Raw genomic sequence first — 25,727 nt, 5'->3', positions numbered from 1 at the left:
ATCTGTGCTCTATCCAGTTCTCCAGATCACTTCTCACTTCCCATCTACCCTCTTTCTAATAATGTTTTTATTCTTTGAGAATTTCATACAATATATTTTGCTCAAATTCATTCCCTCAATTCCTCCCAGCTCCTCTGTTACCTCCCTACCCAACAACTTTCATTTCATTCATTCATACTTCCTCCCTTGCTCTCCCTTCCTCTCTCTCTCCCCTCCCCTCTTCCCTCCTCATTCCCTCCCCCCTTCTCACTCTTAAAAAACATGTGGGGGCCAATTTATGTTGGCTGACTACTCCTCAGTGTAAGGCCTTCCCCAGAGTGAGGTCAGTATACCAGGTGTCACACCATTGAAGCAAACCTATTTTCCCTACCCTGGCAGCAATCAAATACCAATGGCTCTTGAGCTAAGGGTGTGATTTCATGCCTATCTCACCTCCTCCATACTGAGATTTTGTTTTCTCTAGCTTGATCTTATGCAGGTCTTGTATATATTTTCACACTCACTATGAATTTGTATGTGTATCTGCCTTGTTGTGTCTGGAAAAGTCACCTACCATTTCCAGCTCTTCAAATCTGTCCAAGCTTTTCTACTTAGATCCCTGAGCCTTGAGGGGAAAGGTTTTATACAGACAGCTAATCAGGACTGAGCACTCTGAAGTCTTTGATTCTCCACATGTTGACCAGTTGTGGGGCTCTGTGCTAATTGCCGTATGTTATAAGAAGCAGCTTCACTGGTGGGGAGTGGGAGGACAGTGATCTATGGGCACAGCAACAAGTCATTAAGAGTCGTTTATTGGCATGTCCATTTAGCAGGTTAATAGTAGGGTTTTCCCCAGCCAGTTGAGTGCCAGCTGGATATCTAAATGTTCTATAACTCAAGTGGGTGTTGTTTTCAGCAGTAGGGTTTTACTGTCAAGTTCTTGAGAGTAATCAATAGCATTGGCAATAGCCTCTAATTGCCAGAGGCGGGTTACTGACCCTATTGGCAAACAACTCAAAAAGCAGTAACCCATTCCTGCTACTGGGAGCTTCATTTAGTAATGGATGATATCTAGTTGGGATATGGTCCTCTCACTATGGAGTAACTCAGTTTAAACTGGAAGCTTCCACAGTAGTAGGTCTCAATGTGACCTTTTCCAAAGGCCCACAGTGTCAGTTATCCCTCCCAATAGTCCCTCTTCTACCCTTTCCTTCCGTCCCTCACAGTTTCATCTTTCCTGTTCCATTTTCCCTCTTCTTCCCTTTATAACACTATTTTTTTCTTCCTTGAAAGCCCCCCCCCTTGTTGATCTGTGTTCTATCCAGTTCTCCAGATCACTTCTCACTTCCCATCTACCCTTTTTCTAATAGTGTTTTTCTATTAATTCTTTGAGAATTTCATACAATATATTTTGTTCAAATTCATTCCCTCAATTCCTCCCAGCTCCTCCTTCTCTCATGTCCCCCTTCTAGTTATCTAACCTGTCTGGTATTTCAAATGAAATGCACGTATGTAAAGCTTAAAAGCTAGCATCAACATAGGAGGGAAAAATGCAATGTTTATATTTCTGGGTTTCGGTTACCCCATGCAGGATGATTGTTTTCAGTTCCCTCCATTTACCTGCAATTTTCATAGTTTGGTTGTCTTAACAGCTGAATAATGCTCTATTGTATAAATGTATCACATTTCATTATTCATTATCAGCTGATGGACATCTAGTCTGTTTCCATTTCCCGACTATTGTGAATAGAGCAACAATGAACATGGCTAAGCAGGTGTCTCTGTAGTAAGACAGAGTCTTTTGGGTATAAGCCTAAGAATGGTGTAACTTGATCTTGTGGTAGATCTATTATCAGCATTTTGAGGAGCTTCCATGCTGATTTCCATAGTGGCTCTACCAGTTTGCATTCCAACTAGCAGTGAATAAATGTTCCACTTTCCTGGCATCCTTGCTAGCAATTTGCTGTCTCTCTACACCTATCCCCAACTCCCTACCCCCACCCTCACCCTTTGGAGACAGGTCGATCTGGCTGGAGCTTGCTATATAGACCAGCTAGCCTGGAAATCCTGAGATCTACCTGCCTCAGCTTCTGCCTCCTAAGTACTGGGATTAAAAGCATGTGCTTTTTGTATTTAATCTATAGATAATTCTGTTTAGTTCCGTGTTCCATTTTTAAATTGGGTTGTTTTCTTGATGTTAAGTGTTTTCTTTGCTTTTTTAGTTCTTTGTATATTCTAAATACCAACCCTCTGTCAGATATGTAATTAAACCCTCTGTCAGATATGTAATTGCTGAAGATTTTCCCCCCATTCTACAAGCTACCCCCTCACTCAAATGGTGATATCCTTTGTGGTACACAAACTTTTTAGCTTCATGAAGTCTCATTGTCAATTATTGGTCTTAGTGTCTATGTTATTGGGGTTCTGTTCAGAATGTTCTTTCCTGTGCCTATAAATTTAAGCATATTCCCCACGTTCTCCTCTATTGAATTCAGGCTATCAAGGTCTTATATTGAGATCCTTGATCCATTTGCAAGTTTTATTTGCACTTGAGCTTTTTGCAGAGTAAGAGATGTGGATTTGGTTTCATCCTTCTGGATTCAGACATTCAGTTTGACCAGAGCCATTTGGTGAAGATATGTCTCCACTGTGTATTCTTGGCCTCTTTGTCAGAAATCAGTTTTCCAAACTATTGTACCTCAGGATCAGGGTCCATTGCAGAAGACAGTATGGGGAGCCTGCAAGAGCCAGAGGGGAGTTTCAGTGAGATTGTGTCTCCAAGAAATGTCAGAAGCTACACCCATGAAGTCTCACCAACACGACTGTCTAAACATGAGCTGAACAAGTGTGACACAAATAGATGTGTTAACATGGAAGGGGCAAGCTCACAAGGACTCAACACTAGACAACTAAGGAATGCTAATAATAAGAGAAATAGTCTTCTGAGGGGAACAACACACCAACTGACTATTACCAATACCAAATAAATGGTCGGCGTGAAAACATATACATACAAGTAACATTCTACAGACTGAGCAGATTGTATTTATGTATTTAGGAATACACACACACCACCACCACCACCACCAACAACAACAACAACAACAACAACAATTTAAGAAAAAGAGGCTGTGAATTTTTGTGCAACTTGTCAGATGTCTGTGAACAAACCCACTTTTTTAGACATTGATAAATTCTTTTCTTCATGTGATATTTTATACAAGAACACTTCAGATATGTTATTATTTGTGACTGATTTTAACAAATCCTATTAGGTTTGTGTCAGCTAGTTACATGTTCTATTCATAGTCTTTTGTGAATCATTGCCTTTTTGTTTTTAAAGATGGCCTATTTTGAGCCTTTATAAAGGTACATTCCTGTAAAAAAAACTTGAAACTGTCCCATACAGAAAAATAATGGCTATCAGAGGTATGTTTTGCTTTGGTGTGAGTTACCTTTACAATATTTGTTTATTGTAAAGGTGGACATTTAGCATTAAATGCAGTTTTCAATAGAAAGGGATTAAAATTTCAAAAAAAAATTGAATGGGGATACATGGGAAGGTTTAGAGGGAGGAAAGAGAAAGGGAAATGATATGATTAAATAATAACCTCAAAAGTAATTTGAAAATCAGGTATCCATAGATATAGACTTATGTCCAGATCTTCACTTCTCTTTGGTTGATCTGTGTTCTCTCTTTTTATGCCAGTACAGTACTGTTTTTATTATTATAACCTTGTAGTATAAGTTAAAATCAGGGATGGTGATACCGCCATCAATTCTTTTATTATTTAGAATTATTTTTAGCAATCCTGGGTTTTTTATGTTCCCATATGATTATTTTTTCAATTTCTGTAAAAAATTGTGTTGGCATTTTTACAGGAATTACATCAAATCTGTAGATTGCTTTTGGTAGGTTGGCCATTTTCACAATAGTAATCCTACTGATCTATGGACATGAGAACATGGGAAATCTTTCTATGTACTGACTGACACCTTCATTTTCTTTTTTCAATTTCTTAAAACTTTTATTTTCTGTCTTTTACTTTTCTATTTAAATTTATTCTCAGATATTTTATTTACTTGATGCTAATTGTATGATATTGTTTCTCTTATTTCCTCTCTCAGTATGTTGTTCATATATAGAAAGGTTACTTACTGATTTTGGTGCCCACTCTACCCTTGACTCTGCCTCCTTGCAGTTCATATAGCCCAGGCATGCTTAATATCACAGACTCTTTGTAATTGCTGTTTCTTTTTTTGAAATATTTTTCCCTAGGTAACTCCTGGATCCTTTGCTTCCTCCAAGTCTTTGTTTAAATATTACCTTATATGGTGGTTTGAATGCCTTGGTCATGGTGTCTCTTCACAGTATCAGAAAAGTAGCTAAGATGCCCTAACAAATAGTAAAGCCCTTTATAGCCCTTAAATATAAAACTGTAAAACAGACAGACAGCAGCCCTCCACTGTGCCTTCTGCACCCCTTCCTACCTTGTTTCTCTTAGCGCTATAACACGATTTACCATGCTCTTGGCCCTACTTACTTACCTCATGAAGACTAGGATTGTAGTTCTCCACCTAACAAACCATTTCTCAGCTCTCTATCCCTTTTAGGTAACATTGATTCCTCATTTATTAATTCTCTCTAACATTTTCTGAATATCCATATTGTGGTAACTTGCAGGGAGAATTTAGAACTGCTAAAATACCTAAGCAGCCTGCCATCCAGGGAGCAGCATGTCATGGCACACAGATAAAGGCATGGAAAACATGGCAACATATAGATTAACAGAAATGGGCTGAATTTAAGTAGAAGAGCTAGTCAATAGTAAGCTTGAGCTGAGCAGTTTTAGTTAATATAGGCCTCTGTGTGTTTACTTGGGTCTGAGAGGCTGTGGATCAGGTGGAACACAGGAAAACTTCTAGCTACAATGGTGCTTACTGGTTTACTCCCTGAGGCTTGCTCTCCATGCCTCTCTCACCCTGGTGCAGCAATCATTTATCAAGAAAATGACCCATAGACTTATCTACAGGCTAGTCTGATGGAGCCATCTTCTTAGTTGAGTTTACCTCCTCCCAATTATGTCTAGCTTGTGCCAAGTCAACAAAACACTAACACAGATAGTCTTCTGAATTTGAAGGCAGAGTGTATGTTCCTCCAGGAATATTTTAAACATATTTCTATATATATTTCAGGAAGTCATACCTGTTAACTGGTACACAGAAATGATTGGGGGGCATAAATCTGCCATATGAATCTTAGTCTTTTGATAGCAAAACTTTTTGATCTGGGTATAGAAGAGGTTAAAAATAAGCATAAAAATTATATCTGGCTTGGTAGTCACATATTAGCTAGACATAGTTCTATTTCTCTCAGTAAGAATCTATCACAGGAGAAAACAAGGTACTCATAGGAATGAAAAGCAAGGAATTCAGTAAAGAAAGCTTCTATGCTCTCATATCTGAATTTCTTCTTGTAGCATATTTGAGAGGTGCAAACTTTTTCATTATTGAAGGTATGACTTAATTTATTTCTGAAGGTATTATATCTGTTCACCTTTGAAGAAAAGCATTAATGGCTTAACTATACTAAGTCAATGGATTCATCCTATGTGTAGTTTAAGGCCAATAATATGTATAATCTGGTCATTTATATAAAACCAATAGTAAAATATCATACCAACTAGCCTGTTGACTAATATTCTTTTTCTGTTGTTTGGTCCTAGGGTTTTGACCCACCACATCAAAGTGACACAAGAACTATTTACATAGCCAACAGATTTCCTCAGAATGGCCTTTATACACCTCAGAAATTTATAGATAACCGGATCATTTCATCTAAGGTAAGGATAAACAATTTTATTATTACACTGTAGATGTAGAGCTGGGGATATATTTGTAGTTCATTTGGTAGGATGCTTACCTGTTGTGTCCAAAGTCGTGAGTTCAATCTCTAGCACCACATAAACTGAACATTATGATGTATACCTATAATTCCAGCACTCTTGAGTTCAAAGTCATCTTTAGCTACATAGCAAGATTGAACCCAGCCTGGGATACCCTGTTTCAAATGACTAAAACAAGATGGTAGATATGGAACATTTTAAAAATTATTTGCTGAATGTGTGCAAGTGTGCGTTTATACCTTTAAAAAGTCAAGACACTGAAGGTTAATAGATGTATCTCACCCAACATGATGTATGAAAGAAAAGAGGCTGCTAGTTGGTACCAGTTACCAGTGTCTTCAGTTGTGACTGTACTGGATGCCATCTGCCGAGCCTGTTTCTCCTCTTCTGTCATTTACTCTTTGCAGCAGCCTATGTGAAATAATTATTAAATCATATTTACAAAATGCTATATTTATATTACCACAGTTTTTTGATTCCAGTGCTTGGAAACTGAATAATTTCCCCCAAATTGTAAGTGGCCTAGTTGGAGTTTGAACTCTGTTCCATGTGACTTTAAAGCTTCCTTGTTTCATTTTTAGTGTCTCCCATAAATTTTTTTTTTTTTTTTTTTTTTTTTTTGGTTTTTTTGAGACAGGGTTTCTCTGTGTAGCTTTGTGCCTTTCCTGGAACTCTCTTTGTAGACCAGGCTGTCCTCGAACTCACAGAGATCCGCCTGCCTCTGCTGGGATTAAAGGTGTGTGCCACCACTGCCCGGCTCCCATAAATATTTTAATGTAAGATACTACTTCATTCTTATTTATTTTTTTCTTGTTTTAATTTTTCCTTTGCCTTTTGAAGAAGTTGTTTGTTAAAGCAGAGAAGTATGGAGCAAAGCTGTCTAATTCATTTTTCCTTCATGACAGAAATGAGTTGCAGTGTTCAGTAAAATAGCACATAGGACTGTTGAGGCCTTGGAAATATGGCTGGTACAACTGACAACCTGAACATTTAAAAAGTATTTTAATTTAAATGTCAGAGCCATGTGTGACTAGTGACTCCCTTATTAAACAGTGCATTTATGAGGATGTGAATCAGAGAGACTGAGGATAAAGTTCTTACTTAGAGCCTGGCCCTTGCTTGTACGGCTCCACAAGAAACACCTTTATATGCTCTTCCCTTGTCTTCCAAAGACAACTAATGCTTTTCCTCAAATACTGATTTCATCTTTCCTAAGATGTCACCGTAGCTCAGCAGTCCCCTTTCCCTGCCCTTCTCCTTCTGCTATCCCATTATTTCTGTGTGCAGCTGATGCACTAATGATGCTGACACAGTGGTGATGTCAGCTGTGCAGTGCCCCAGCTCTCGTCTATACTGTGGATGCTTTATAGGTTTTTAAAGAGTTTTAAAGTCTAAGTTTTGTATTTAAAATACAATTTGTCATTTCCTACTCCTCATGTTCCACTCCCAACCTTCACTCTCTCTCAGATTTACAACCTATTTTTCTTTGTTACTTTTGCATGTATAAGTACAACCTGTTGAGTCTGTTTAATGTTGCTTGTATGTTTGTGACTTCAAGCCTGACCTCTGGGGAAGACTAACTCTGCTGCTTTTAGCCTTCCTTAGTTACCTGTCTTTGTCTAAGTGTAAGGCCCATTGAGATTTCCTCCTTCTGTTGATTTTTTTTCCTTGTTCTGGTCTTGTTTAGGTATCCATACTGTTGAGATATCCTGGGCTATGCTTCACTGTCCCAGTCTTACAGCTGATTTCCTGGTTCTTTGGTTTAACAGTCTTTCTACCCCCATTCTATGATACTTCCTGAGTCTTAGGCTTAGTAACTGTGTTATAGATATAGCCACTGGGACTTGGAACCCCACAATCAGCTCTCTGCTTTTTGACTATCTGTGGTTTTCTGCAGTCATCTTCTATTGCAAAGAGAAGCTTCCTTGATGATGGGTGAGAGCTACACTTATTCGTAGATACAAAGAGAAGAATTGAGGATACAGTTAGGAATTTAGCTGGTTTAATAACGTGGTGGTATTAGGTTCTCTAAGATCCATGACCCCTCCAGCCCTGGGTAGCTGGCCAGGTTTTCAGTGCCAGGCTTGATTTCCCTCCTGTTCGTGGGCCTTATGTCCAATTAGAGAGATGTTGGTTACTGCCAAGATATGATGGCCACTGATATAGATTTACCACTGATAAAGATATACCTTTAGGAATATTTTACCATGCTGGCATTGTTGTGGTTAATAGGCATTACAGCTGGGTGGCACTACTGGTTTCTTCCCTCTGTTGGCAACTTGTATAGCTCCTTCCAATACTATGGAGTACTATAGTCTTTGTTAAGGAGGAGGCTTTCAGATCAGATCCTCTGAGTCCTGATAAACTCTAATATTTAAAATTCTCATCTGCTAGGACGTCACACTTCCACATAAAACATTTTAGCTGGTGTTGGAAACTGAGAGTCCCAAAAATGTTGTGCTAAGCGCTTTTATATGGCTCTTTTCTTATGCAGCAGTTGAGGTTTAATGTTTTTGACCAGAGTTTCAGAAGTGTAGGTGTTTAAATAAGCACTCTCTTTAAAACCTTTTAGCTTCAGTCAAAGTTTCCTTATGTTGCTTTCCTACTGTTGTATCTCAGTTGTTTCTGGAACCTCCTAACTGTATTGTTGGCTGACTCATAGCTCAGTGAACTCTTTTCCCATTGAACCTTAGCTGGATTGTTTGCTTCCGTCGTGGCTTTTGATATAACAATCCAAGGAGGGTGTATATTTGCTCTTCTAAAGATGCCTGAGTTCATGTCAATTAAGAGTATAGGTATTTGCTGACACTATTCTCTCGAGCTTCAATGAGGCTGCCATGATGTTATTCTCTTTTTGAGTCCTGTATTGTTCTCTGAGACATTGTCTACAAAAGAACAGGACCTTTGCTGCATTTCCTTTTGTTTTATGTGTTCATTTATGTATCTCATCTTTGACTGCAACTGTTGATATTTAGCTCTTAATCTCTTTGCTTTACTTGTAAGCATCTTAGTGTATCTGACTTGTTGAAATGTGTAATGATTTTATTTATATATGTGGACCACCATTATGTGCCTGGTACCTGTGGAGTGCAGAAGGCATCAGTTCCCCCAGAATTGGATTACAGACAGTTTTGTTTGTTTGTTTGTTTGTTTGTTTGTTTGTTTGTTTTGACAGGGTGTCTCTATGTAGCCTTGGCTGTCCTGGATCTCAGTGTGTAGACCAGGCTGGCCTCCAGCTCACAGAAACCTGTTTGCCTCTGAGTGCTGGGTCTAAAGCAGTGGCTCTCAACCTCCCCAGTGCTGCAACTCCTTAATACAGTTTCTCAGGTTGTGGTGACCCCCAACCATAGAATTACTTCATAACTGTAATTTTGCTGCTGTTATGAATCATATTGTAAATATCTGATATGCAGGATATCTGATATGCGATCCCTGTGAAAGGTCATTTGACCCCAAAGGGGTTGGAACCCACACGTTGAAAACTGCTAGCCTAAAGGTTTGTGCCACTATGCCTAGCTTCGATAATGACGTATCTTAATTCACTTACCATAGTAGCTACCTTATATTAAATTTAAACTGCCTTGAAAAATATTATTTTTTATTATCAGTATTAGAACTTAGAGGGAGAAGGTCAGTTATAAAGTCATACATGACCTAGAGAAATTAACTCCATTGTCTTAACCACTATTACATAATACTTAAGATAACTTTAAAGCCCAATAAATTATTTTTAAAGTATTTTCATATTTAATAGTATGTCTCTTCCATCTCTATGGTAGAATAAATGCAGAATTTTGATTAACTCATTCTGTTAATATGTTTGTATTTTATAAAACATGAAAATAATATTTTGTCATTTGTAAGCTGCTTTGTATATAAAAGTTCTATTCTCATTTTCCCTTGTTTTATGAGCTAGACAAGGAAATCTCTTCTTTTAAAATTCATTTTTATGGGACTGGAGAGATGGCTCAGTGGTTAAGAGCACTTACTGCTCTTGTAGGGGACCTGGATTCAGTATCCAGCATCTCCATGACAGCTTTCAACTGTCTGTAATCCAGTTCAGGGGGAACTGATGCCTTCTGCACTCCACAGGTACCAGGCACATAATGGTGGTCCACATATATAAAAGACTCTTATACATCAATTTTTAAAATAATTTATTGTTATTATTTGTGTGTGTCTCTGTGTGAGCATACGCATATGAGTGCAGGTGCCTGGGGAGGCCAGAGACTTCAGGTCTTTTTAGAACTGGAATTACAGGCAGTTGTGAGCTACCTGACATGGGTGCTGAGAATTGAGTCCTCTGTAAGAGCAATATGTACACGCTTAACTCTGGTACCTTCTTTCCATACCTTCAAAGCAACTATCTTGAAACCATTTACCTTACTGCCAATTTATATAATTGTTTACTTTTAAATTATAGAAGTAAAAATCTTGTCAGTATCATAATCTACATAGACTTTGTAAGCATAATTCTTAGAAAGTTTTGTACATTCAATAAGGTGACCAAAAAATTTCCATGGAGACACTCTGACCCCTGTAGGAACAGTTGCCTTTTACTCTGATTAGGATCAACCAGAAGAGGCTGGCTCAATCAGTAAAGGACTTGCCAAAAGCGTGAGGACCCTAAGTTTGGATCTGTAGCACCCACATAAAGTAGAGCTCAGTTGCCCTGTAATCCCAGTGCTGGGGAGACAGACACAGGAGGATCTGTGGAACAGAGATTAAGTCTAAGATTATTTAATGAATGTTATAACTTTGAGCTGCAGGATTTTAATTCCCATCCATCTGTGCTTTTGACTATTATACTCAGCTGTCTTGCCTTTAGGATATTGTGGCAGTTTTGCATCCTTCATAAATTGTTTTGATGTTTATCCTAGTTATTGCTTGTCTAATTATTTCTTTAACATTCCAGGTCATGTAAAAAGAAAATAACTGACTGGGCCATTTTATTTTGTTCTGTAACTGAGTTCAGTAAAATAAAATTACTCTAATATTTTTAGCATTACTATCAATGCTTAATAGTCTTTATTACTTTAGTTTTATGTAACCAAATCCAAAATATATTGTTAAAGTGTTTAGATATTTTATTTAGCTTCTAAAAAATTAATAACTGGATGACAAAATTAATAGTTTCATATCTCATTTTAAAAAGTATATTAAGGGGCTGGAGAGATGGCTCAGAGGTTAAGAGCACTGCTTGCTCTTCCAAAGGTCCTGAGTTCAATTCCCCTGAGTTCAATTCCCAGCAATCACATGGTGGCTCACAACCATCTGTAATGAGATCTGGCACCCTCTTCTGGCCTGCAGGGATACATGCAGGCAGAATATTGTACACATAATAAATAAATAAATCTTAAAAAAAAAAAGTATATTAAAACTGCCAATAAATAAAAAGGGAGAAATGAAAGTAGCATAAGAGTCTTAAATTCTAGAAACTAGATAGTTTCTGGAGCATCAAATTATATTAATTTATCTAAAAGATTAGTAAATCCAATTTTACTTTTCTTATAATTGCATCTATGTAGTATATATTGTTTTAAAATATTCTTTTATTGATTTCTCTTTTCTTTTTTCCCCTAGTATACTGTATGGAATTTTGTTCCAAAAAATTTATTTGAACAGTTCAGAAGAGTGGCAAACTTTTATTTTCTTATTATATTTTTGGTTCAGGTAAGTTTTATCACTCAATGGATTATTTATAAACTTGCTGCCTAAGCATATATTTTACAATAGGGTAAAATTACATTGTGCTCTTAGTTGTTTGACTATGGGATTTTTTTTTCTCCTGCAGCTTCCCCCATAGTATTCATTAATAAATTATCAAAATCAAATCTAGATTTCTAAAACATAAGCTATAAATTTTAAAATCAGTTGCATTTCTTTACTAGTGTGCCATAGTACTGATAACTGTAATATGAGCCAGGTAATTTTCAGATGCCTGTCTCAGAGTATAAATGTTTTGGCTGTTCATATGTAGTGCATCATTGGCACATGTCTGCCTGTGGAATTGTCTTCATACAAGATAACTGTGTGTGTGGTTTTTTATTAAAATTTTGTTTTTGCTACTTGTCACATGAGTCTATACTCACAGATACTCAAGAGGCTGAGGCAGATGAGGATTGCTTGTACCTAGGAGTTTGATGCTAACTCAACAACATAACAAAACCCCACCCCAATAAATTTTATTTGAATTTATAAATTTTGTTTGTTTGTTTGTTTTGTTTTGTTTTTTTGAGACAGGGTTTCTTTGTGTAGTTTTGGTGCCTGTCCTGGATCTTGCTCTGTAGACCAGGTTGGCCTTGAACTCACAGAGATCAGCCTGTCTCTGCCTCCCGAGTGCTGGGATTAAAGGTGTGTGCCACTACCACCTGGTTGAATTTATTTTTTAACATTTCCCTCTTTCCCTTTTTTCTCTTCTCTTCTCTTCTCTTCTCTTCTCTTCTCTTCTCTTCTCTTCTCTTCTCTTCTCTTCTCTTCTCTTCTCTCTCTCTCTCTCTCTCTCTCTCTCTCTCTCTCTCTCTCTCTCTCTCTCTCTCTCTCTGTGTGTGTGTGTGTGTGTGTGTGTGTTACAGCTCTAATAGAAAGGTATCCTTGGCAGTGGGAAGCCAAGGAATACCTACAGCTCTGAAGGGAATGTAAGCCCCTCAAGCTACACTAGTGGCCAGGCCTTCCCCTGATGACCTCCAACTGCCAGGTTCCACCTACAGGACACTCTTAACTGCCCTCACTGCTGGACCCAGCCCCCACCCTACAGAGTAAAAAGCCTAATCTCTAGACATGAAATTCCACCAGTCTCCACCCTAGAAAGCTCCACCATGAAAAGTTCCACTCTCCTCCCCAAGAAACTGTATATAAACCCTGTATACTGTTCAGTTCTCTACTATTTCTTGCCTGAGCAGAGGCAGCCGCCCTCCTATTTTTTTCCCACACAGCAAATCTCTTGTGTGAGGTTTGTTGTACAGTGTGATTTTGTGGTATTTTTTGGATCCCATCTGCCAGGATATCTTTCCATCCAACCTGTAATGCTTACAATGTACCTTCAAGTCTTACTGTGTAGCCTAGACTGGCTGTGGACTCACTATCTACATCCACCCTTCTGGAATTACAGATGTTTGCCACCACATTCAACCAATTATTCTAATTTTTTTAGTATTCACAAAAGTATTTTTCTGGGCTTAATTACAAGTTTATCATAAACTGTTCAGTAGCTTCTTAGTCTAATTGATAGATATATAAATATATATGTACATTGAATGTAAATTGAAGCTCAAGTGTAAGTCAATTTGTAAATATAGTGCTTATCATTTCCTTACAGTTATTATTTTCAGATAAAACATTAGAATTTTTCTTCAGTGTTAAATTAAAAATTTGTTTTTACTTTAAGCTGGTCTATCAGTAGAACTAGGATTTCAAAAGAAAAGTTAAAATTACTCAATCTTTTTAAAGCTTTAGGAAACATTCATGAAGAACTGTTTCTTCATGAATGAAGAAGGAACTTCTAGTTTTATATCACTAGAGCATCTAGTGATTTTCTTGGAATATGAAACTATGCAGTTGTCAAATTGCTAAGATCAGCATGTATATAGAATAGAGTAAATTTAATTGGCCAATCCAGAGTCAAGAGAAATTAATAAATCATAAGATTTGTGTTCTTACTTGCTGCAAGCCAAAAGAATGTTATAGAGATTCAGCTGTATATAATAAAGCTATACCTAGATGAGTCAAAGAATTCTTCTAGAGGAAAGTCAAATATCAAGGAATATTTGATGATATTTGGTTTTTAATAGATCAGCTTTCTTCTGCTGTGAATTTCTTGTGTGCTCATATACTACTAGGCCTTAATGGCAAACAGTATATAAGCTTCTCAGACCTACTGCTGATCTGAACTAGGTAACACCCCTACAGAGCCTAGGAGACAGGCAGGTATGTAGATGCATACCTTTGTTTCTTGTACAAATGAAGCTCAGACCATCCCTTTCCTTCAGGCCTTCTGTCCAGAGCTATTGACTCAGGACAAAAGAGTTTTTTGCATAACCAGGTGTAGTGAAGGCTGGGGCAGAATTTCCTGGTCAGAGCAGAGTCACCTGGCCAGAAAAGGGAGAACAGGGAAGAGTTTTTGGTTTAATAGGGATTGGAGAAATTTAGGAGAAGAGGAAGGAAAGATGAAGGATGGAGGAACGGAAGATAAGGATGAGATTGGGAGTATAAGAGCTTTGTTATTACTAGGGTTATGAGAAGACAGAAAAAGAAGGGACAGAGAGGAACTGAGTGTCAGAACGGAACTGAAGCTATGTAGATAGAATTTTGTCTTAGAGAAATAAAGTAGACAGACTAAAGAGCCCGGTATACTTAGACTCTTTCCCCTCAGAATAGCCCCACGCCAGCCATAGCATCTTCCTTAGGACCCTGGGAGGAATCTTCTCAGGGCAGGCCCCTGGGAAAATTTCAATACTTACTAACCTATGTAATTACTGCAAGTACTTTTCAGCAACTGTGGAAACTTGAGTTACATGATTTACATCATACTTGCAGCACCATTTTCCTAGCTCTCTTCCTCTGATTCTTTTGGGTATAACAAATCACTTGTAAGAAAAATCATTTTCCATTTTCCATTCCTAGTTCTCTTTCTCTGGGTTTCAATTTCTCCTAAATCCTGGGTTAAAATTGCTAACAGACTTTTCGCATTTTGTAGGATGTACAAAGAAGTGTGAAATGAGATAAGCCCCAGTGTGGCTCTACTTAAATATTGAAGAACTTAGGAACTGTTAAAGCAAAGTGCCCTCACCTCACATGGTAGTGCCTACACGTGCTTATAATCCCAGCACTTGAGCAGCAAAAACAAGGGGATCAGGAGAAGTTTTTGTTTTGCAGGGGCATTTGTAGCAAAATCCTGTCTCCAAAAACAAAACAACAATAAAACAGAGTAGCTGGTTCACTGTAGCAGAATACCAAAGTGTGCAATTGAAAGGCTCTACCAAGCCTCTGAAGTAGTCAGGAAAGCAAAGTTGTGAGCTAAACTATACACATTGTACAATAGTATGAAATTTTAGTTATTAATATAACAATGTAATATAACTATGTAATACTCTTCATTCTTTCTTTAAATCTAGCTCATGATTGATACACCTACCAGTCCAATTACCAGTGGACTTCCATTATTCTTTGTGATAACAGTAACCGCCATAAAACAGGTATGTAATACTTCCTGCCTTAGTTCTTCCAAAATTCATTCAAAAATCGTAAATATTTCTACTCCAAATTAACAGTATTGTGAAAACAATTTATATAACAAAGCAGCAGATTGATTTGATACACAACAAATTATATTTCAGGTACCTTGTGACTCATGAATGATTTCAGTATTTAAAATATATTATTGTTGCTGGGTGGTAGTAGCGCACGTCTTTAATCCCAGCACTCGGGAGGCAGAGGCAGAGGCAGGTGGATTGAGGCTAGCCTGATCTACAGAGCAAGTTCCATGATAGGCTCCAAAAGCTACACAGAGAAACTTTGTCTCGAAAAACAAAATATATGTATATATATAATTTGTGTGTGTATGTATATATATGTATATATATGTGTGTGTGTGTGTGTTACTGTCTTGACATAGGAATCATTCTAAAAATAAATACATGTACAGGCTAGTTTTTGAAGTAAATTAGTATAATCATTTTTTTTTGTAATTTTAGTGATGTTTAAAAAGAAATATGGTTCAAAGGAAGTAATTTTATGGAATGGAGCATTTGCTTTTGGCATGAACTTTCCTAAACTTTACAGTTTTCCTTGATAGTTATTTTGTGTGTGTGCTAGTACCCTAATGGAAATAATTTAAGCCAGATTATAAGTTGATGTTGAGATTTAGGAAAAGAGAAATCAAATATTAGATCAGCATACTAATTAAGAAATAAATCCTTTAAAATGTCAAATTGATATTGCTACCACTTCTCAAAACATCTAGTCAGGTCTCAGTGGTATAGAGATGATTCCTTTCACTAGACAGAGATCATTGCCTTTTATTACCTAAATAATAAAATCCTCTGTTTTATAATATGTAATGATAATATGTTGATTGATGGAGAAATTGCACTTCTGAGATGAAGTGTATTACTTAATTACCTTACTTTTTTTCTCTATTTATATCAAAATTAATTACATGGTGTGTGTGTGTGTGTGTGTGTGTGTGTGTGTGTGTGTGTGTGTGTGTGTGTGTGTGAAATTTGCTGGTGAAAGTCAGAGGACAACTCATGGGAGTCAATTCTTTCTTCTACCACGTAGATCCCAGGTATTGAACTTTTATCAGGCTTAGTAGCAGGTACCTTTACCTCTTGAGCCATTCCACCAGCCCTACTTTATTTTGTTTGAAGATGAAGGATAAGAAGGGCCTATAGATGATCAAGAATGTTATATAACTACTATGTCAGAGTAGTAGTCTTGGCTCTCACCAAATTTGATCTCCTTTCTTCTCTCTTCTGTTGGAGACTAGGATCTGTTGATGTAATCTAGTAAGCCTCTGAATCACCCCATATGGTTACATATTTCCGTAGGTTTACAAGTGTCGTTTATTTCATCAGAATAACATGTATTTGTTCTTTGGGCCTGTCTTCTATATTTTCACTAAGTGATTTCTGGTCAGTCTCTATGCTGATGTTCTTAAATTTACATTCTAAAACTATTTGAACCATTTAAACACATGCACACACTCATTTGTACATTTGAACACTTCACAAGAATCTTACATAGAACTCGTGGTGTTTCCCCCTGTGAAGCCATGCTGCTTATTAATGGTGCTATAGTTCTTTGACTCTATCTCTGCCCTTAAGATGGACCTAATTTGTCTAAGTAACCAGCACCCCTTGCTTAGACCATTGTGGTGTTCTCTTTTACTCTTAGCCTCTCTGTTTTTACACAACAGCTGAGTTGATCTCAACATTGGATCATGCTGCTCTTCTGTTTAAAACTATTCAGGGAATTCTCATCAAATGTCAGTGTCTTTAGTCTGTGGAGACATACACAGTGTAGTCCCTGCTTCCTAATTAACTTTGTACAACTTTTACGTCTACTCAGTGTCTTCTGACCACATTCCTCACCTCATCATCAAACACAGTAAGCATGCTTCTATTACAAAAGCCTTATCATTTGCTATCTTCTTTTCTTGAAAAGTTCTTCCAGATTATTACATAACTCAGTCCCTGATTTTTTTCAAATACTCAAGCTTTGGCTTTTCTTGGCTATTTACCATCTTCCATTTCCTTTTTAAATATTATTTGTTCATATCATTTGTCATGAGCTGGTGTTCTTTTTTATTCAGATGTTTAGCACAACCAGGGCAGAGACTGTCGTGTGTTTTCAGTGAATGATAGACCAAAACTATTCATGTGTGGGGGCTTTGATAAACATTTGCTGAATAAATGAATGAAGGAGCCCATTGAATATTTCTTAAAGCAAAATAAAATATAGTAATTTTTGTCCCTAACTCCTAATAAATATTTGGCTAACTGTCGACTGCACTTAACTAGAAAATGATACCATTAACTGACTTGGAAAAAATTATGATTAATGCATATTTACAAAATAAGTTTAATAATAATTGACCACATTTCGCCTTCCAAAACTGGTTAAAAATAGAAGTAATCTAAAGGAAGGAAGCAAGTACCTCATACTTCTGTTAGTACAGTTGCTGCAGATGAGCACTAAATTTAAATAAAAGCCAGACAGTAAAGACAAAGGGGTAAAATGCAAATGTTCAAAGAGAATATTTGTTCTGATAGGATTCATTCATTCTCTCTTTTTCTTCCTTTCTCTTTTTCTTCTTCCATTTTCCTAAAGATTGTATTTTAACTACATATATGTCTCCCCACTCTCCTTCAAATTCATGGTCTCTTTTTCATCAGTTGTTATTACATGTATATGTGTATTTATATATACATATATGTTTCTAAATATAACCTAATGAGTCCATGTAATGTTACTTGTTTGTATGTTTTCAGGGCTTTTTGGCACTGGACAACTAATTGGTGTGTTCTTCCTGCTCCTAGCTTTAGACACTTGCCTATAGTTCTTTGTGTAGGGTTGAAACCTCATGGGCTTTCCCCCATGCTGTTTGGCATGTTCGTTGGTGTCCTCCTTGTTCAGCTTATGTTTGGGCAGTCGTGTTGGTGAGACTTCATGGGTGTAGCTTCTGATGTGGCTTAGTAGACACAATCTCAAGCAAATTCCCTGAGTCTGGCTCTTATACTCTCTCTGCCTCCTCTTCCACAATGTTCCCTGAGCAATAGGTATATGGATGTTTTGTAGATCTGTTGGGATTTTATAGATCTGATTTTGGTTTTCTGTAGTGGTCTCTGTTGTTAAGAGAAGTTCCCTTGATGAGAAGTAAAGATGACATTATCTATGGACAAATGTTTTTACCACCCCTGCCACACACACAGACACACTCATGCCCATGTCAGCAACCAAAATTAAACTGAGTGGGTCACACATACACAAAAAAACATCACAGGAGGAATGGGCTTGTTGAGAGGAAGGTTTCTAGAGGTGAGAGTGAAAATGACTAGAATATATATGTATGAATGTATGTATATATGTCAGAGTATCAACGATATTTATGAGATCTCAGGTAGATATATTAATAATACAGTTAAATATTCACCTTATGAATGCAGAAGAGATATGAGTTGGAGAAAAGCTATTTTAGAATTACCAGCATATTTTATATTATATGAATACATAGAAATGAATGGAATAATTTTGCTACTAAGAGTGAAGGATGTGGAAAGGACTCAAAAAGGTGACAGAAGAAACCTTTGCAAGAAAACAAGGAAAGGTCAGGAGCTCAGAATACCAGGAGCATGTATGTAATGGAAACAGAGATGATGTTTCTGGAAAGAATGAATGTCAGAATTGTTAGTTTTTTGTAGGCATCTAAGTACCCTAATAGAATTCTGGTGAATGTTCCAGGGAAGTGCGTGCGTGCGTGCGTGCGTGCGTGCGTGCGTGCGTGCGTGCGTGCGTGTGTATTTGTTTTCTCATGCGATAAAGTATGTTCAAAAGTATTCTGATAGGTTAATTTTTCTTCTTTATTTATAGGGGTATGAAGACTGGTTACGTCATAACTCAGATAATGAAGTAAACGGAGCTCCCGTTTATGTTGTTAGAAGTGGTGGCCTTGTAAAAACTAGATCAAAAAACATTCGGGTATGTATATGGAAAGTTATATAAAATTGTATTTTGGTTTTATAGTTTTAGTCTTAATTTTCTCTGTATATTTTTTTATATATTATAAAATCCTCTGTGTGTGTGTGTCTCAGTGGCAAGAGTACTTGTTTCCCATGCTTGAGCTTCTGAGTTCATCTACATTGTAAAGCATGCATACAAAGTAAAATATTGTGATAAGCCACCTATCTAGAACAGAATGAAAACAAATCCTTGCCATTCACAATGTGTCTAATCACTTTTCTCCTAATTTCTTCTAGGTGGGTGATATTGTCCGTGTAGCCAAAGATGAAATTTTCCCTGCAGATTTGGTGCTTCTGTCCTCAGATCGCCTTGATGGTTCGTGTCATGTGACAACAGCTAGTTTGGATGGAGAGACGAACCTCAAGGTTTGTTCATGTGTATGTTTTGATATTACTCTGGGTGAATATAATGCTTCATGATTATAATTTTTCCTTTTGGTGAAGTGATTAAGTTTGTCCTGATGAAGTGGGTTCTGTTTTTTTACTTTTTTTTAAAGTTACTAAAACTTTTAAAAATTATAGTTGTTGGGTTGAGACAATGACTGTTGGTAGAGTACTTGTTACACAATACGGGCATCTGAGTTTGGATCCTAGTATCTCCTCAATAAAAAGACAGGCACAACAGCACCTGCTTGTAATCCTGTGCTAGGGAGGTTTAGATAGGGATCCCTGGAGCTCGATAGCCAGTCTGACCAAAATGATAACCTTTATGTTCAGTGAGAGACTCCATCTCAGTGAGGAAGGTGGAGAGATTGAAGAAGACTCCCTTGTCAACTCTCAGCTCCATACACACATGCACGTCTGACATCCGCACACTCATCTGCACAGACGGACACACAGACATGCATAAACATATATGCAAGTAAACTTTAAAATTTAAAAAGTTATAAAGTAAAAAAGTACTATTATGTGTTTAAGGGCATCTCACCCTGCCTTTGTTCATGTTGAAAGTGGAAATGGAAAATGTTTTAGGAAACAAAATCTTTTAATAATTTTGATGCTTGTTTTTTCTTTTTTCTTTTTTTTTTTTTTTTTTAAACCCAGGCTGGCCTCAAACTTCTGACAATACTAAATACTAAATTCCAAATACTATGATTATAGATATGGACCACCATGTCTAGCTTGATGTATTTTTAGTCAAGAAACAAGTATAAATTTGCCCAATTTTCAGAGTGTAATAGGGGATGAAAATCCACATTTCTCCTACTAAATAGGATTTAATGAATCTTTAGACAGTTGTGATTGCTAATGGTCTCCATAGACAGGTAAATGCAGCAATTCGTCTGTCCTGCCTATTTCTAATTGTCTCTCCTCTGCTGTCTTAGCAGAGTGATCTGTATGTAATCTAGTGCGCCATAATTTCATCTAGAAGACATTGAAGCAGTTGAGATCTGAGGTCATATCTAGGTACACATTAATCCCTTTTCAATTTTTTTTTTTCAGACGCATGTGTCAGTTCCAGAAACAGCAGTATTACAAACAGTTGCCAACTTGGATAGTCTCATAGCTGTGATAGAATGCCAGCAGCCAGAAGCAGACTTATACAGGTATGGTGTATTATTTGGTGAGCTCATCTTCATTTACAGCTTCTATTAGAAGTAAAATTCTAATAGAATTTTATTAAATTTTTATTTAATAAAAATAAAATTTTCATTAAACTTATTAATTTTATATAAAAAATTCTGATAGCTCAGCTACTCTTAACAAGACCTTGTTTTTGTAACCATGAACATTAAAATAATTCTTTAAAAATTTTGTTATTTATTTTGTGTGCATGTGCATATGTGTTTAGGCATGTGCATGCCACTGTGTCTATATGAAGGTTAGAGGATTACTTTCAGGGGTCTGTTTTCTCCTTCTAACATATGAGTCTTGGGGAACTCAGGTTATCAAACTTGGCAGCAAGTGCCTTTACTCATGAGACATCTTGTTGGCCCTTAAAATGAAAGTCTTACCTGATTTGGTAATAATATTTCTAATACCTTCAGCTAAAGTGAGAGACAGAAAGCAGAATTTGATAAAATTCTAAGCAAAAGATACTAATTAATTTTTTATATTAGATTGTGTGTGTGTGTGTGTGTGTGTGTGAGAGAGAGAGAGAGAGAGAGAGAGAGAGAGAGAGAGGAGAGAGAGAGAAAGTGAAAGTGTTTATGTATGTGTTCATGTTGGTGTGTGCACCTGTGTGTGCATGCCTGTAGAGACCAAAAATCAATGTGCAATATCTTTCTTTATCATTTTCCACCTGATTTCTTGAGATAGAATCTCTTACTAATCTGGAGTTCATAGATTGGGCAAGGCTGGCTGGCTGGCCAATGAGCTTCCGGGTTCTGCCTGTCCCTGTCTCATCAGCATTGGGCTTAGTTAGATGTGTGCACTGCTGCACCCAACTTTTATTTAGGTACTAAGAATCAAGCTTGATTCTCATGCTTGATAGCAAACTCTACTGACTAAGCCATCTTCTCAGCCCTGTAAATACTTTAGGTAGGACATATTAAGTTGAGAGGAAAATGTTACCAATAACACTTATGTCATGACCCTGTTTTTGGTTTTAAGATAGGGCTCAAATGTGTATATGTAAAGTCTAGAATGCATATATACTCCCAAACATTAACAGAGTTAAACAGTGAGATTCCTAATGATTGTTGCCTTAGTTTATTCCTTTGTTGCTCTGATAAACACAACCAAAAGCAACTTGGAGAGGAAAGTGTTTATTTCATCTTACAGTTATAGTCCATCATGAAGGGAAGTCAGAGCAGGAACCTGGAGGCAGAACTTGGAGCAGAGACCATGAAGAACAATGTTTACTGACTTGCTCCCATGACTTTCCCAGTTTTCTTTTTTATTCAGACAAGTACCACCTGCCCACAGTGGCCTTGGCCTTCCCACATGAATTTGTAATCTAGAAAATGCTCCATAGATTTGCCTAGAGGCATTTTTCTCAGTTGAGGTTATCTTTTCCCAGATGACTCTAGCTTGTTCCATATGATAAAAACCTAATCAACAAAGCTGTTACTTCCTCTTTGCCAGCTTATTTTATCTGAATCAGTTTGTAAAATATGTATATGTGTGCTAGTGTATAGCTCATATTTCTGATCAGAAAGGAAGAATGAAACAGTTGTTTATACTTTGGGGAAAAGAAGAATTGAAGACAGGATAAGAGACTGCAAGAAGGGTTGGTGCAATGTAGGACTGGCCTGAACACATACTGGAATGCTGGAATCAAGGTTAACAGCATAAGGAAAAAGAAAGCAAAGTCCTTTCTGGACTTAGCTTGGTAACAAAAACAAAAAACTGGATCAGATATCATTTCTTAAAGGTGTTCAGGGAAACACCAGATGAATTGGATCTAAATTTAAAGTCTAGGCTGGAGTTGGGATACACAAACTTCTCTGGAACAAGGAGAATAAAAACAACACTCCCTGATATAAAGATCTGATGGAAGTAAAAATGAGAAATCAGAAAGAAATATGAATTCAAATTCTTCATCAGATAAAAGATTTGGGCCTGGAATGGGAAGGGCAATAGGGGACATTTGGAAGGGAATGCTGAAATTTATCTACTCCATGGGCATCAGGCATGCATGCATGTGGTATGTAGACATACGTGCAGGCAAAACACTCATATATATAACACAAAAATAATAAATTATTTTTTTTTTTAGAAATCTCTTTACCTAATGATTAACTTGAAGCTTTGTCCAGAATTTGCTTTTGACTGTAAGGTAGCTGTTCTCTTTAATCAACTGTATACTTATGCTATTTTCAGTTGTGGAAACTGGAGCTGAAAATCTACACTGTGGAATCCATTATGAGAAGAGGTCATTCACCCTAGATTTTAGCCACCAAACATTATAAAGTTAAAGAAGCTAAGGATTTTACTACAGGCTCGAGCTTGCTACTTTACCTCCACTACATAGTAATTGCTCGTTGAGTATTTGTTGAATAAATAAAATAAATATTTGTTCTAGTTTCAGTGATCTGTAGGTCACATGGAACTTTATTTAGTAAATTGTGGTAAAATATATAAACATTTGTTATTGGCTAAGTCATCTATGCATTTTTATGTAGTAATTTATAAGCAGATTAATAATAATAGTGACATGTGACATTTACATGGACAATTTGAAGAGATTTCATGTTACTTCAATAATAACTAGAATAGAGATGACAATAAAAATCAATTTTTAAAATTTAAGGTCTAACTTTAAAAAAAATACTTTGTAGCACTAATACTAGATGATTTGTGTATATATAAAAGATGTACTGGAGCTGTGGCTCAGTTAGTTTGTGCTTTCCTAGCATCTGTAAGACCTAGCTTTTGTCCCCAGCACCAAAACGATAACAACAAAATTTTCATAAAAGGTTGATTAGGGGCTGGAGAGATGGCTCAGTGATGGCTTGCAACACAGTGGTGAGGACTTCAGTTTGTGTCCTAGTACAAGCAACAACCTGATGTGGCCTCTTGTGCCTGTAAACCCAGTACTGTGGGGAACAGAGACAGGATAGAAGGTTGCTGGTAGCCTGCTTAAAAAGCTGGAAGCTTCAGGTCTCAAGAAGAACCCTGCCTTAGAAATAAGACAGAGTGCTAGAGTATCAGAGGACATCTGCTGCACTCCTGAACACAAATCTGCACAAGCATGCACACACAGGGATTTTATTTCATTTGGCTAATAGTGCTAAATGTATTCTACCTATTGATTTAATAAGTTATCTAACTTTGTGATATGATACATTCTTCTACAGATTTATGGGACGAATGATAATAACTCAACAAATGGAAGAAATTGTAAGGTAAGAATAAATCGCATTATCTAATTGTTGTAATTAGAAACTGGTAGAGGGACCAAGAGTCAAAGGGGATTAAGTAAGTAAACAGCATATCATGGGAACCATAAAACATGCCATCAGCTAGTAGGTTTTAGCAGCAACACATCAAGATGAAACACTCCATGTAATGACATAAAAGTAATTACTTAGGTTTATATATTTGTATTTTTTATTAGTCCTTGGTAGAAACTTTTAAATGAAACACTGCTGATTTAATTCAGATGCTTCTTGAGTCATAACCCTCAAAGGCGAGTGAGGTGGGGTTCGGTTTGTGGTCCAGCAAGTGTACCATGTGTGAAGTCCAGGGTTCAGTCCTCCTACTACAAAAAAAGTTTTTTAAAAGATGCATGTTTTACATGACATTTAGCAAGTGTAAATCCCCATGGTTGGCTTTATTTCACAGTTACTGAGTACAAGCTAAACTATTTAGTGACCAATTCTGAACTGTTGTACTCATTCTTCTGTTTGGTTTTTTTGGCTGATTGATTGTTTTGATCTGTTTTCCAACGTAATTTGGCATCTAAATAAAAGGCTTTGAGTCAGTTTAAAGATTTGTTAATAGGATGAGATTACATTTTTACTTATGACTTGAAGGCTTAATTTAAAATCAAAATCTTAGAATCAGCTGTTAAAATCTGACTTTGCCAACTCTTTTCTACGGACACATTCATTGTGTATTGGCTACATGAAATAAGTCAGTAGCAGAAAGAGTTGAGCATTTTATTTTTTATTTTTTATTTTTTATTTTTTATTTTTTTTTGGTTTTTCGAGACAGGGTTTCTCTGTGTAGCTTTGCGCCTTTCCTGGAGCTCACTTGGTAGCCCAGGCTGGCCTCGAACTCACAGAGATCCACCTGGCTCTGCCTGAGTGCTGGGATTAAAGGCGTGCGCCACCAACGCCTGGCGAGTTGAGCATTTTAAAGTTAGATCTTCAAGATACGCCATCAAAATGTCAAGTATCAGCACTGATTCATGTTTTAATGAACATTATCATAGAAGCACCTTCAATAAACTTAAATAACACACACACACACACACACACACACACACACACACACACACACACACGATCCCTGATGAATAACTGTGACTAAGTTTTATTTTTATTTCTGTATGGAAATAGTGAAAATTTTGTGAATACACCGTCTGAATTGTGTTCTAAAGTATTGTTTGTGTCTGGTAAAGGAATGTAGCACTTTGGAACACCCACTCCTGTGTGGCTGAAAGAAACTGTTCTTTACTGAAGCAGCTGCAGTTAACTGTTGAATTGTCTTCATTTGGAAGCTGTCCTGGTGTCATTTATTTTCATTGTTAGAACCAATACCATGCTAGGGAGTAGAAAAGAATAGGAAGGGAATATTGAATGGCATGTGGTTCTTTTAGTGATGAAAATATTTTCAGTCCAACAGGTATTTTGTAGCTGCTGAGTAGTTAGCCACCACACCAGTTCTGGGATAGCAGATATGAGTACTCACAAAAAAGGGCTCTGTCGTAAACAGAATTGTTAACATGTCCCAAATGCCTGGCCTTCCTGGTTCAGTGAATTTTTTTTCCCCACAGTATTTGGGTTTGCTGATATTTTCATAAATGATTCAGGTTTTGTTTGATTTGAATAAATAGTTGTTGTATGTTTCAGAAAAGCTTAAGGACTCTCAACAAAATAAAGACCTTTTAACTTATCCACGACAAACTCTTAATCATCTTGCTATCATTAAAAAAAATTCCTTTGTAGTTATTCCTTGTCATTTTATATCTTCTTTATGAAGAGAAATTCAAATG

At 36.9% G+C, this 25,727-nt stretch overlaps 1 protein-coding gene across 4 annotated transcripts in view; it reads left to right on the top strand.

The window, feature by feature from the left end:
* Positions 1-25,727, top strand: part of Atp11b (ATPase phospholipid transporting 11B (putative)) — a 91,759-nt gene that overhangs the window by 7,913 nt on the left and 58,119 nt on the right. For all 4 annotated transcript variants that reach the window (XM_076573863.1, XM_076573864.1, XM_076573865.1 and 1 more), the window contains exons 2-8: positions 5,706-5,822; positions 11,469-11,558; positions 14,999-15,079; positions 18,975-19,082; positions 19,361-19,489; positions 20,567-20,670; positions 23,866-23,913. In XM_076573863.1, coding sequence (XP_076429978.1) covers positions 5,706-5,822; positions 11,469-11,558; positions 14,999-15,079; positions 18,975-19,082; positions 19,361-19,489; positions 20,567-20,670; positions 23,866-23,913 — 677 coding nt within the window. The remainder of the gene's footprint in view (positions 1-5,705; positions 5,823-11,468; positions 11,559-14,998; positions 15,080-18,974; positions 19,083-19,360; positions 19,490-20,566; positions 20,671-23,865; positions 23,914-25,727) is intronic.

Source organism: Peromyscus maniculatus, chromosome 6 (assembly GCF_049852395.1).
Source record: "Peromyscus maniculatus bairdii isolate BWxNUB_F1_BW_parent chromosome 6, HU_Pman_BW_mat_3.1, whole genome shotgun sequence".
Taxonomy (NCBI): Eukaryota; Metazoa; Chordata; class Mammalia; order Rodentia; family Cricetidae; genus Peromyscus; species Peromyscus maniculatus.
The sequence above is the reverse complement of the archived record's forward strand: the minus strand, read 5'-3'. Positions and strand labels throughout refer to the sequence as shown.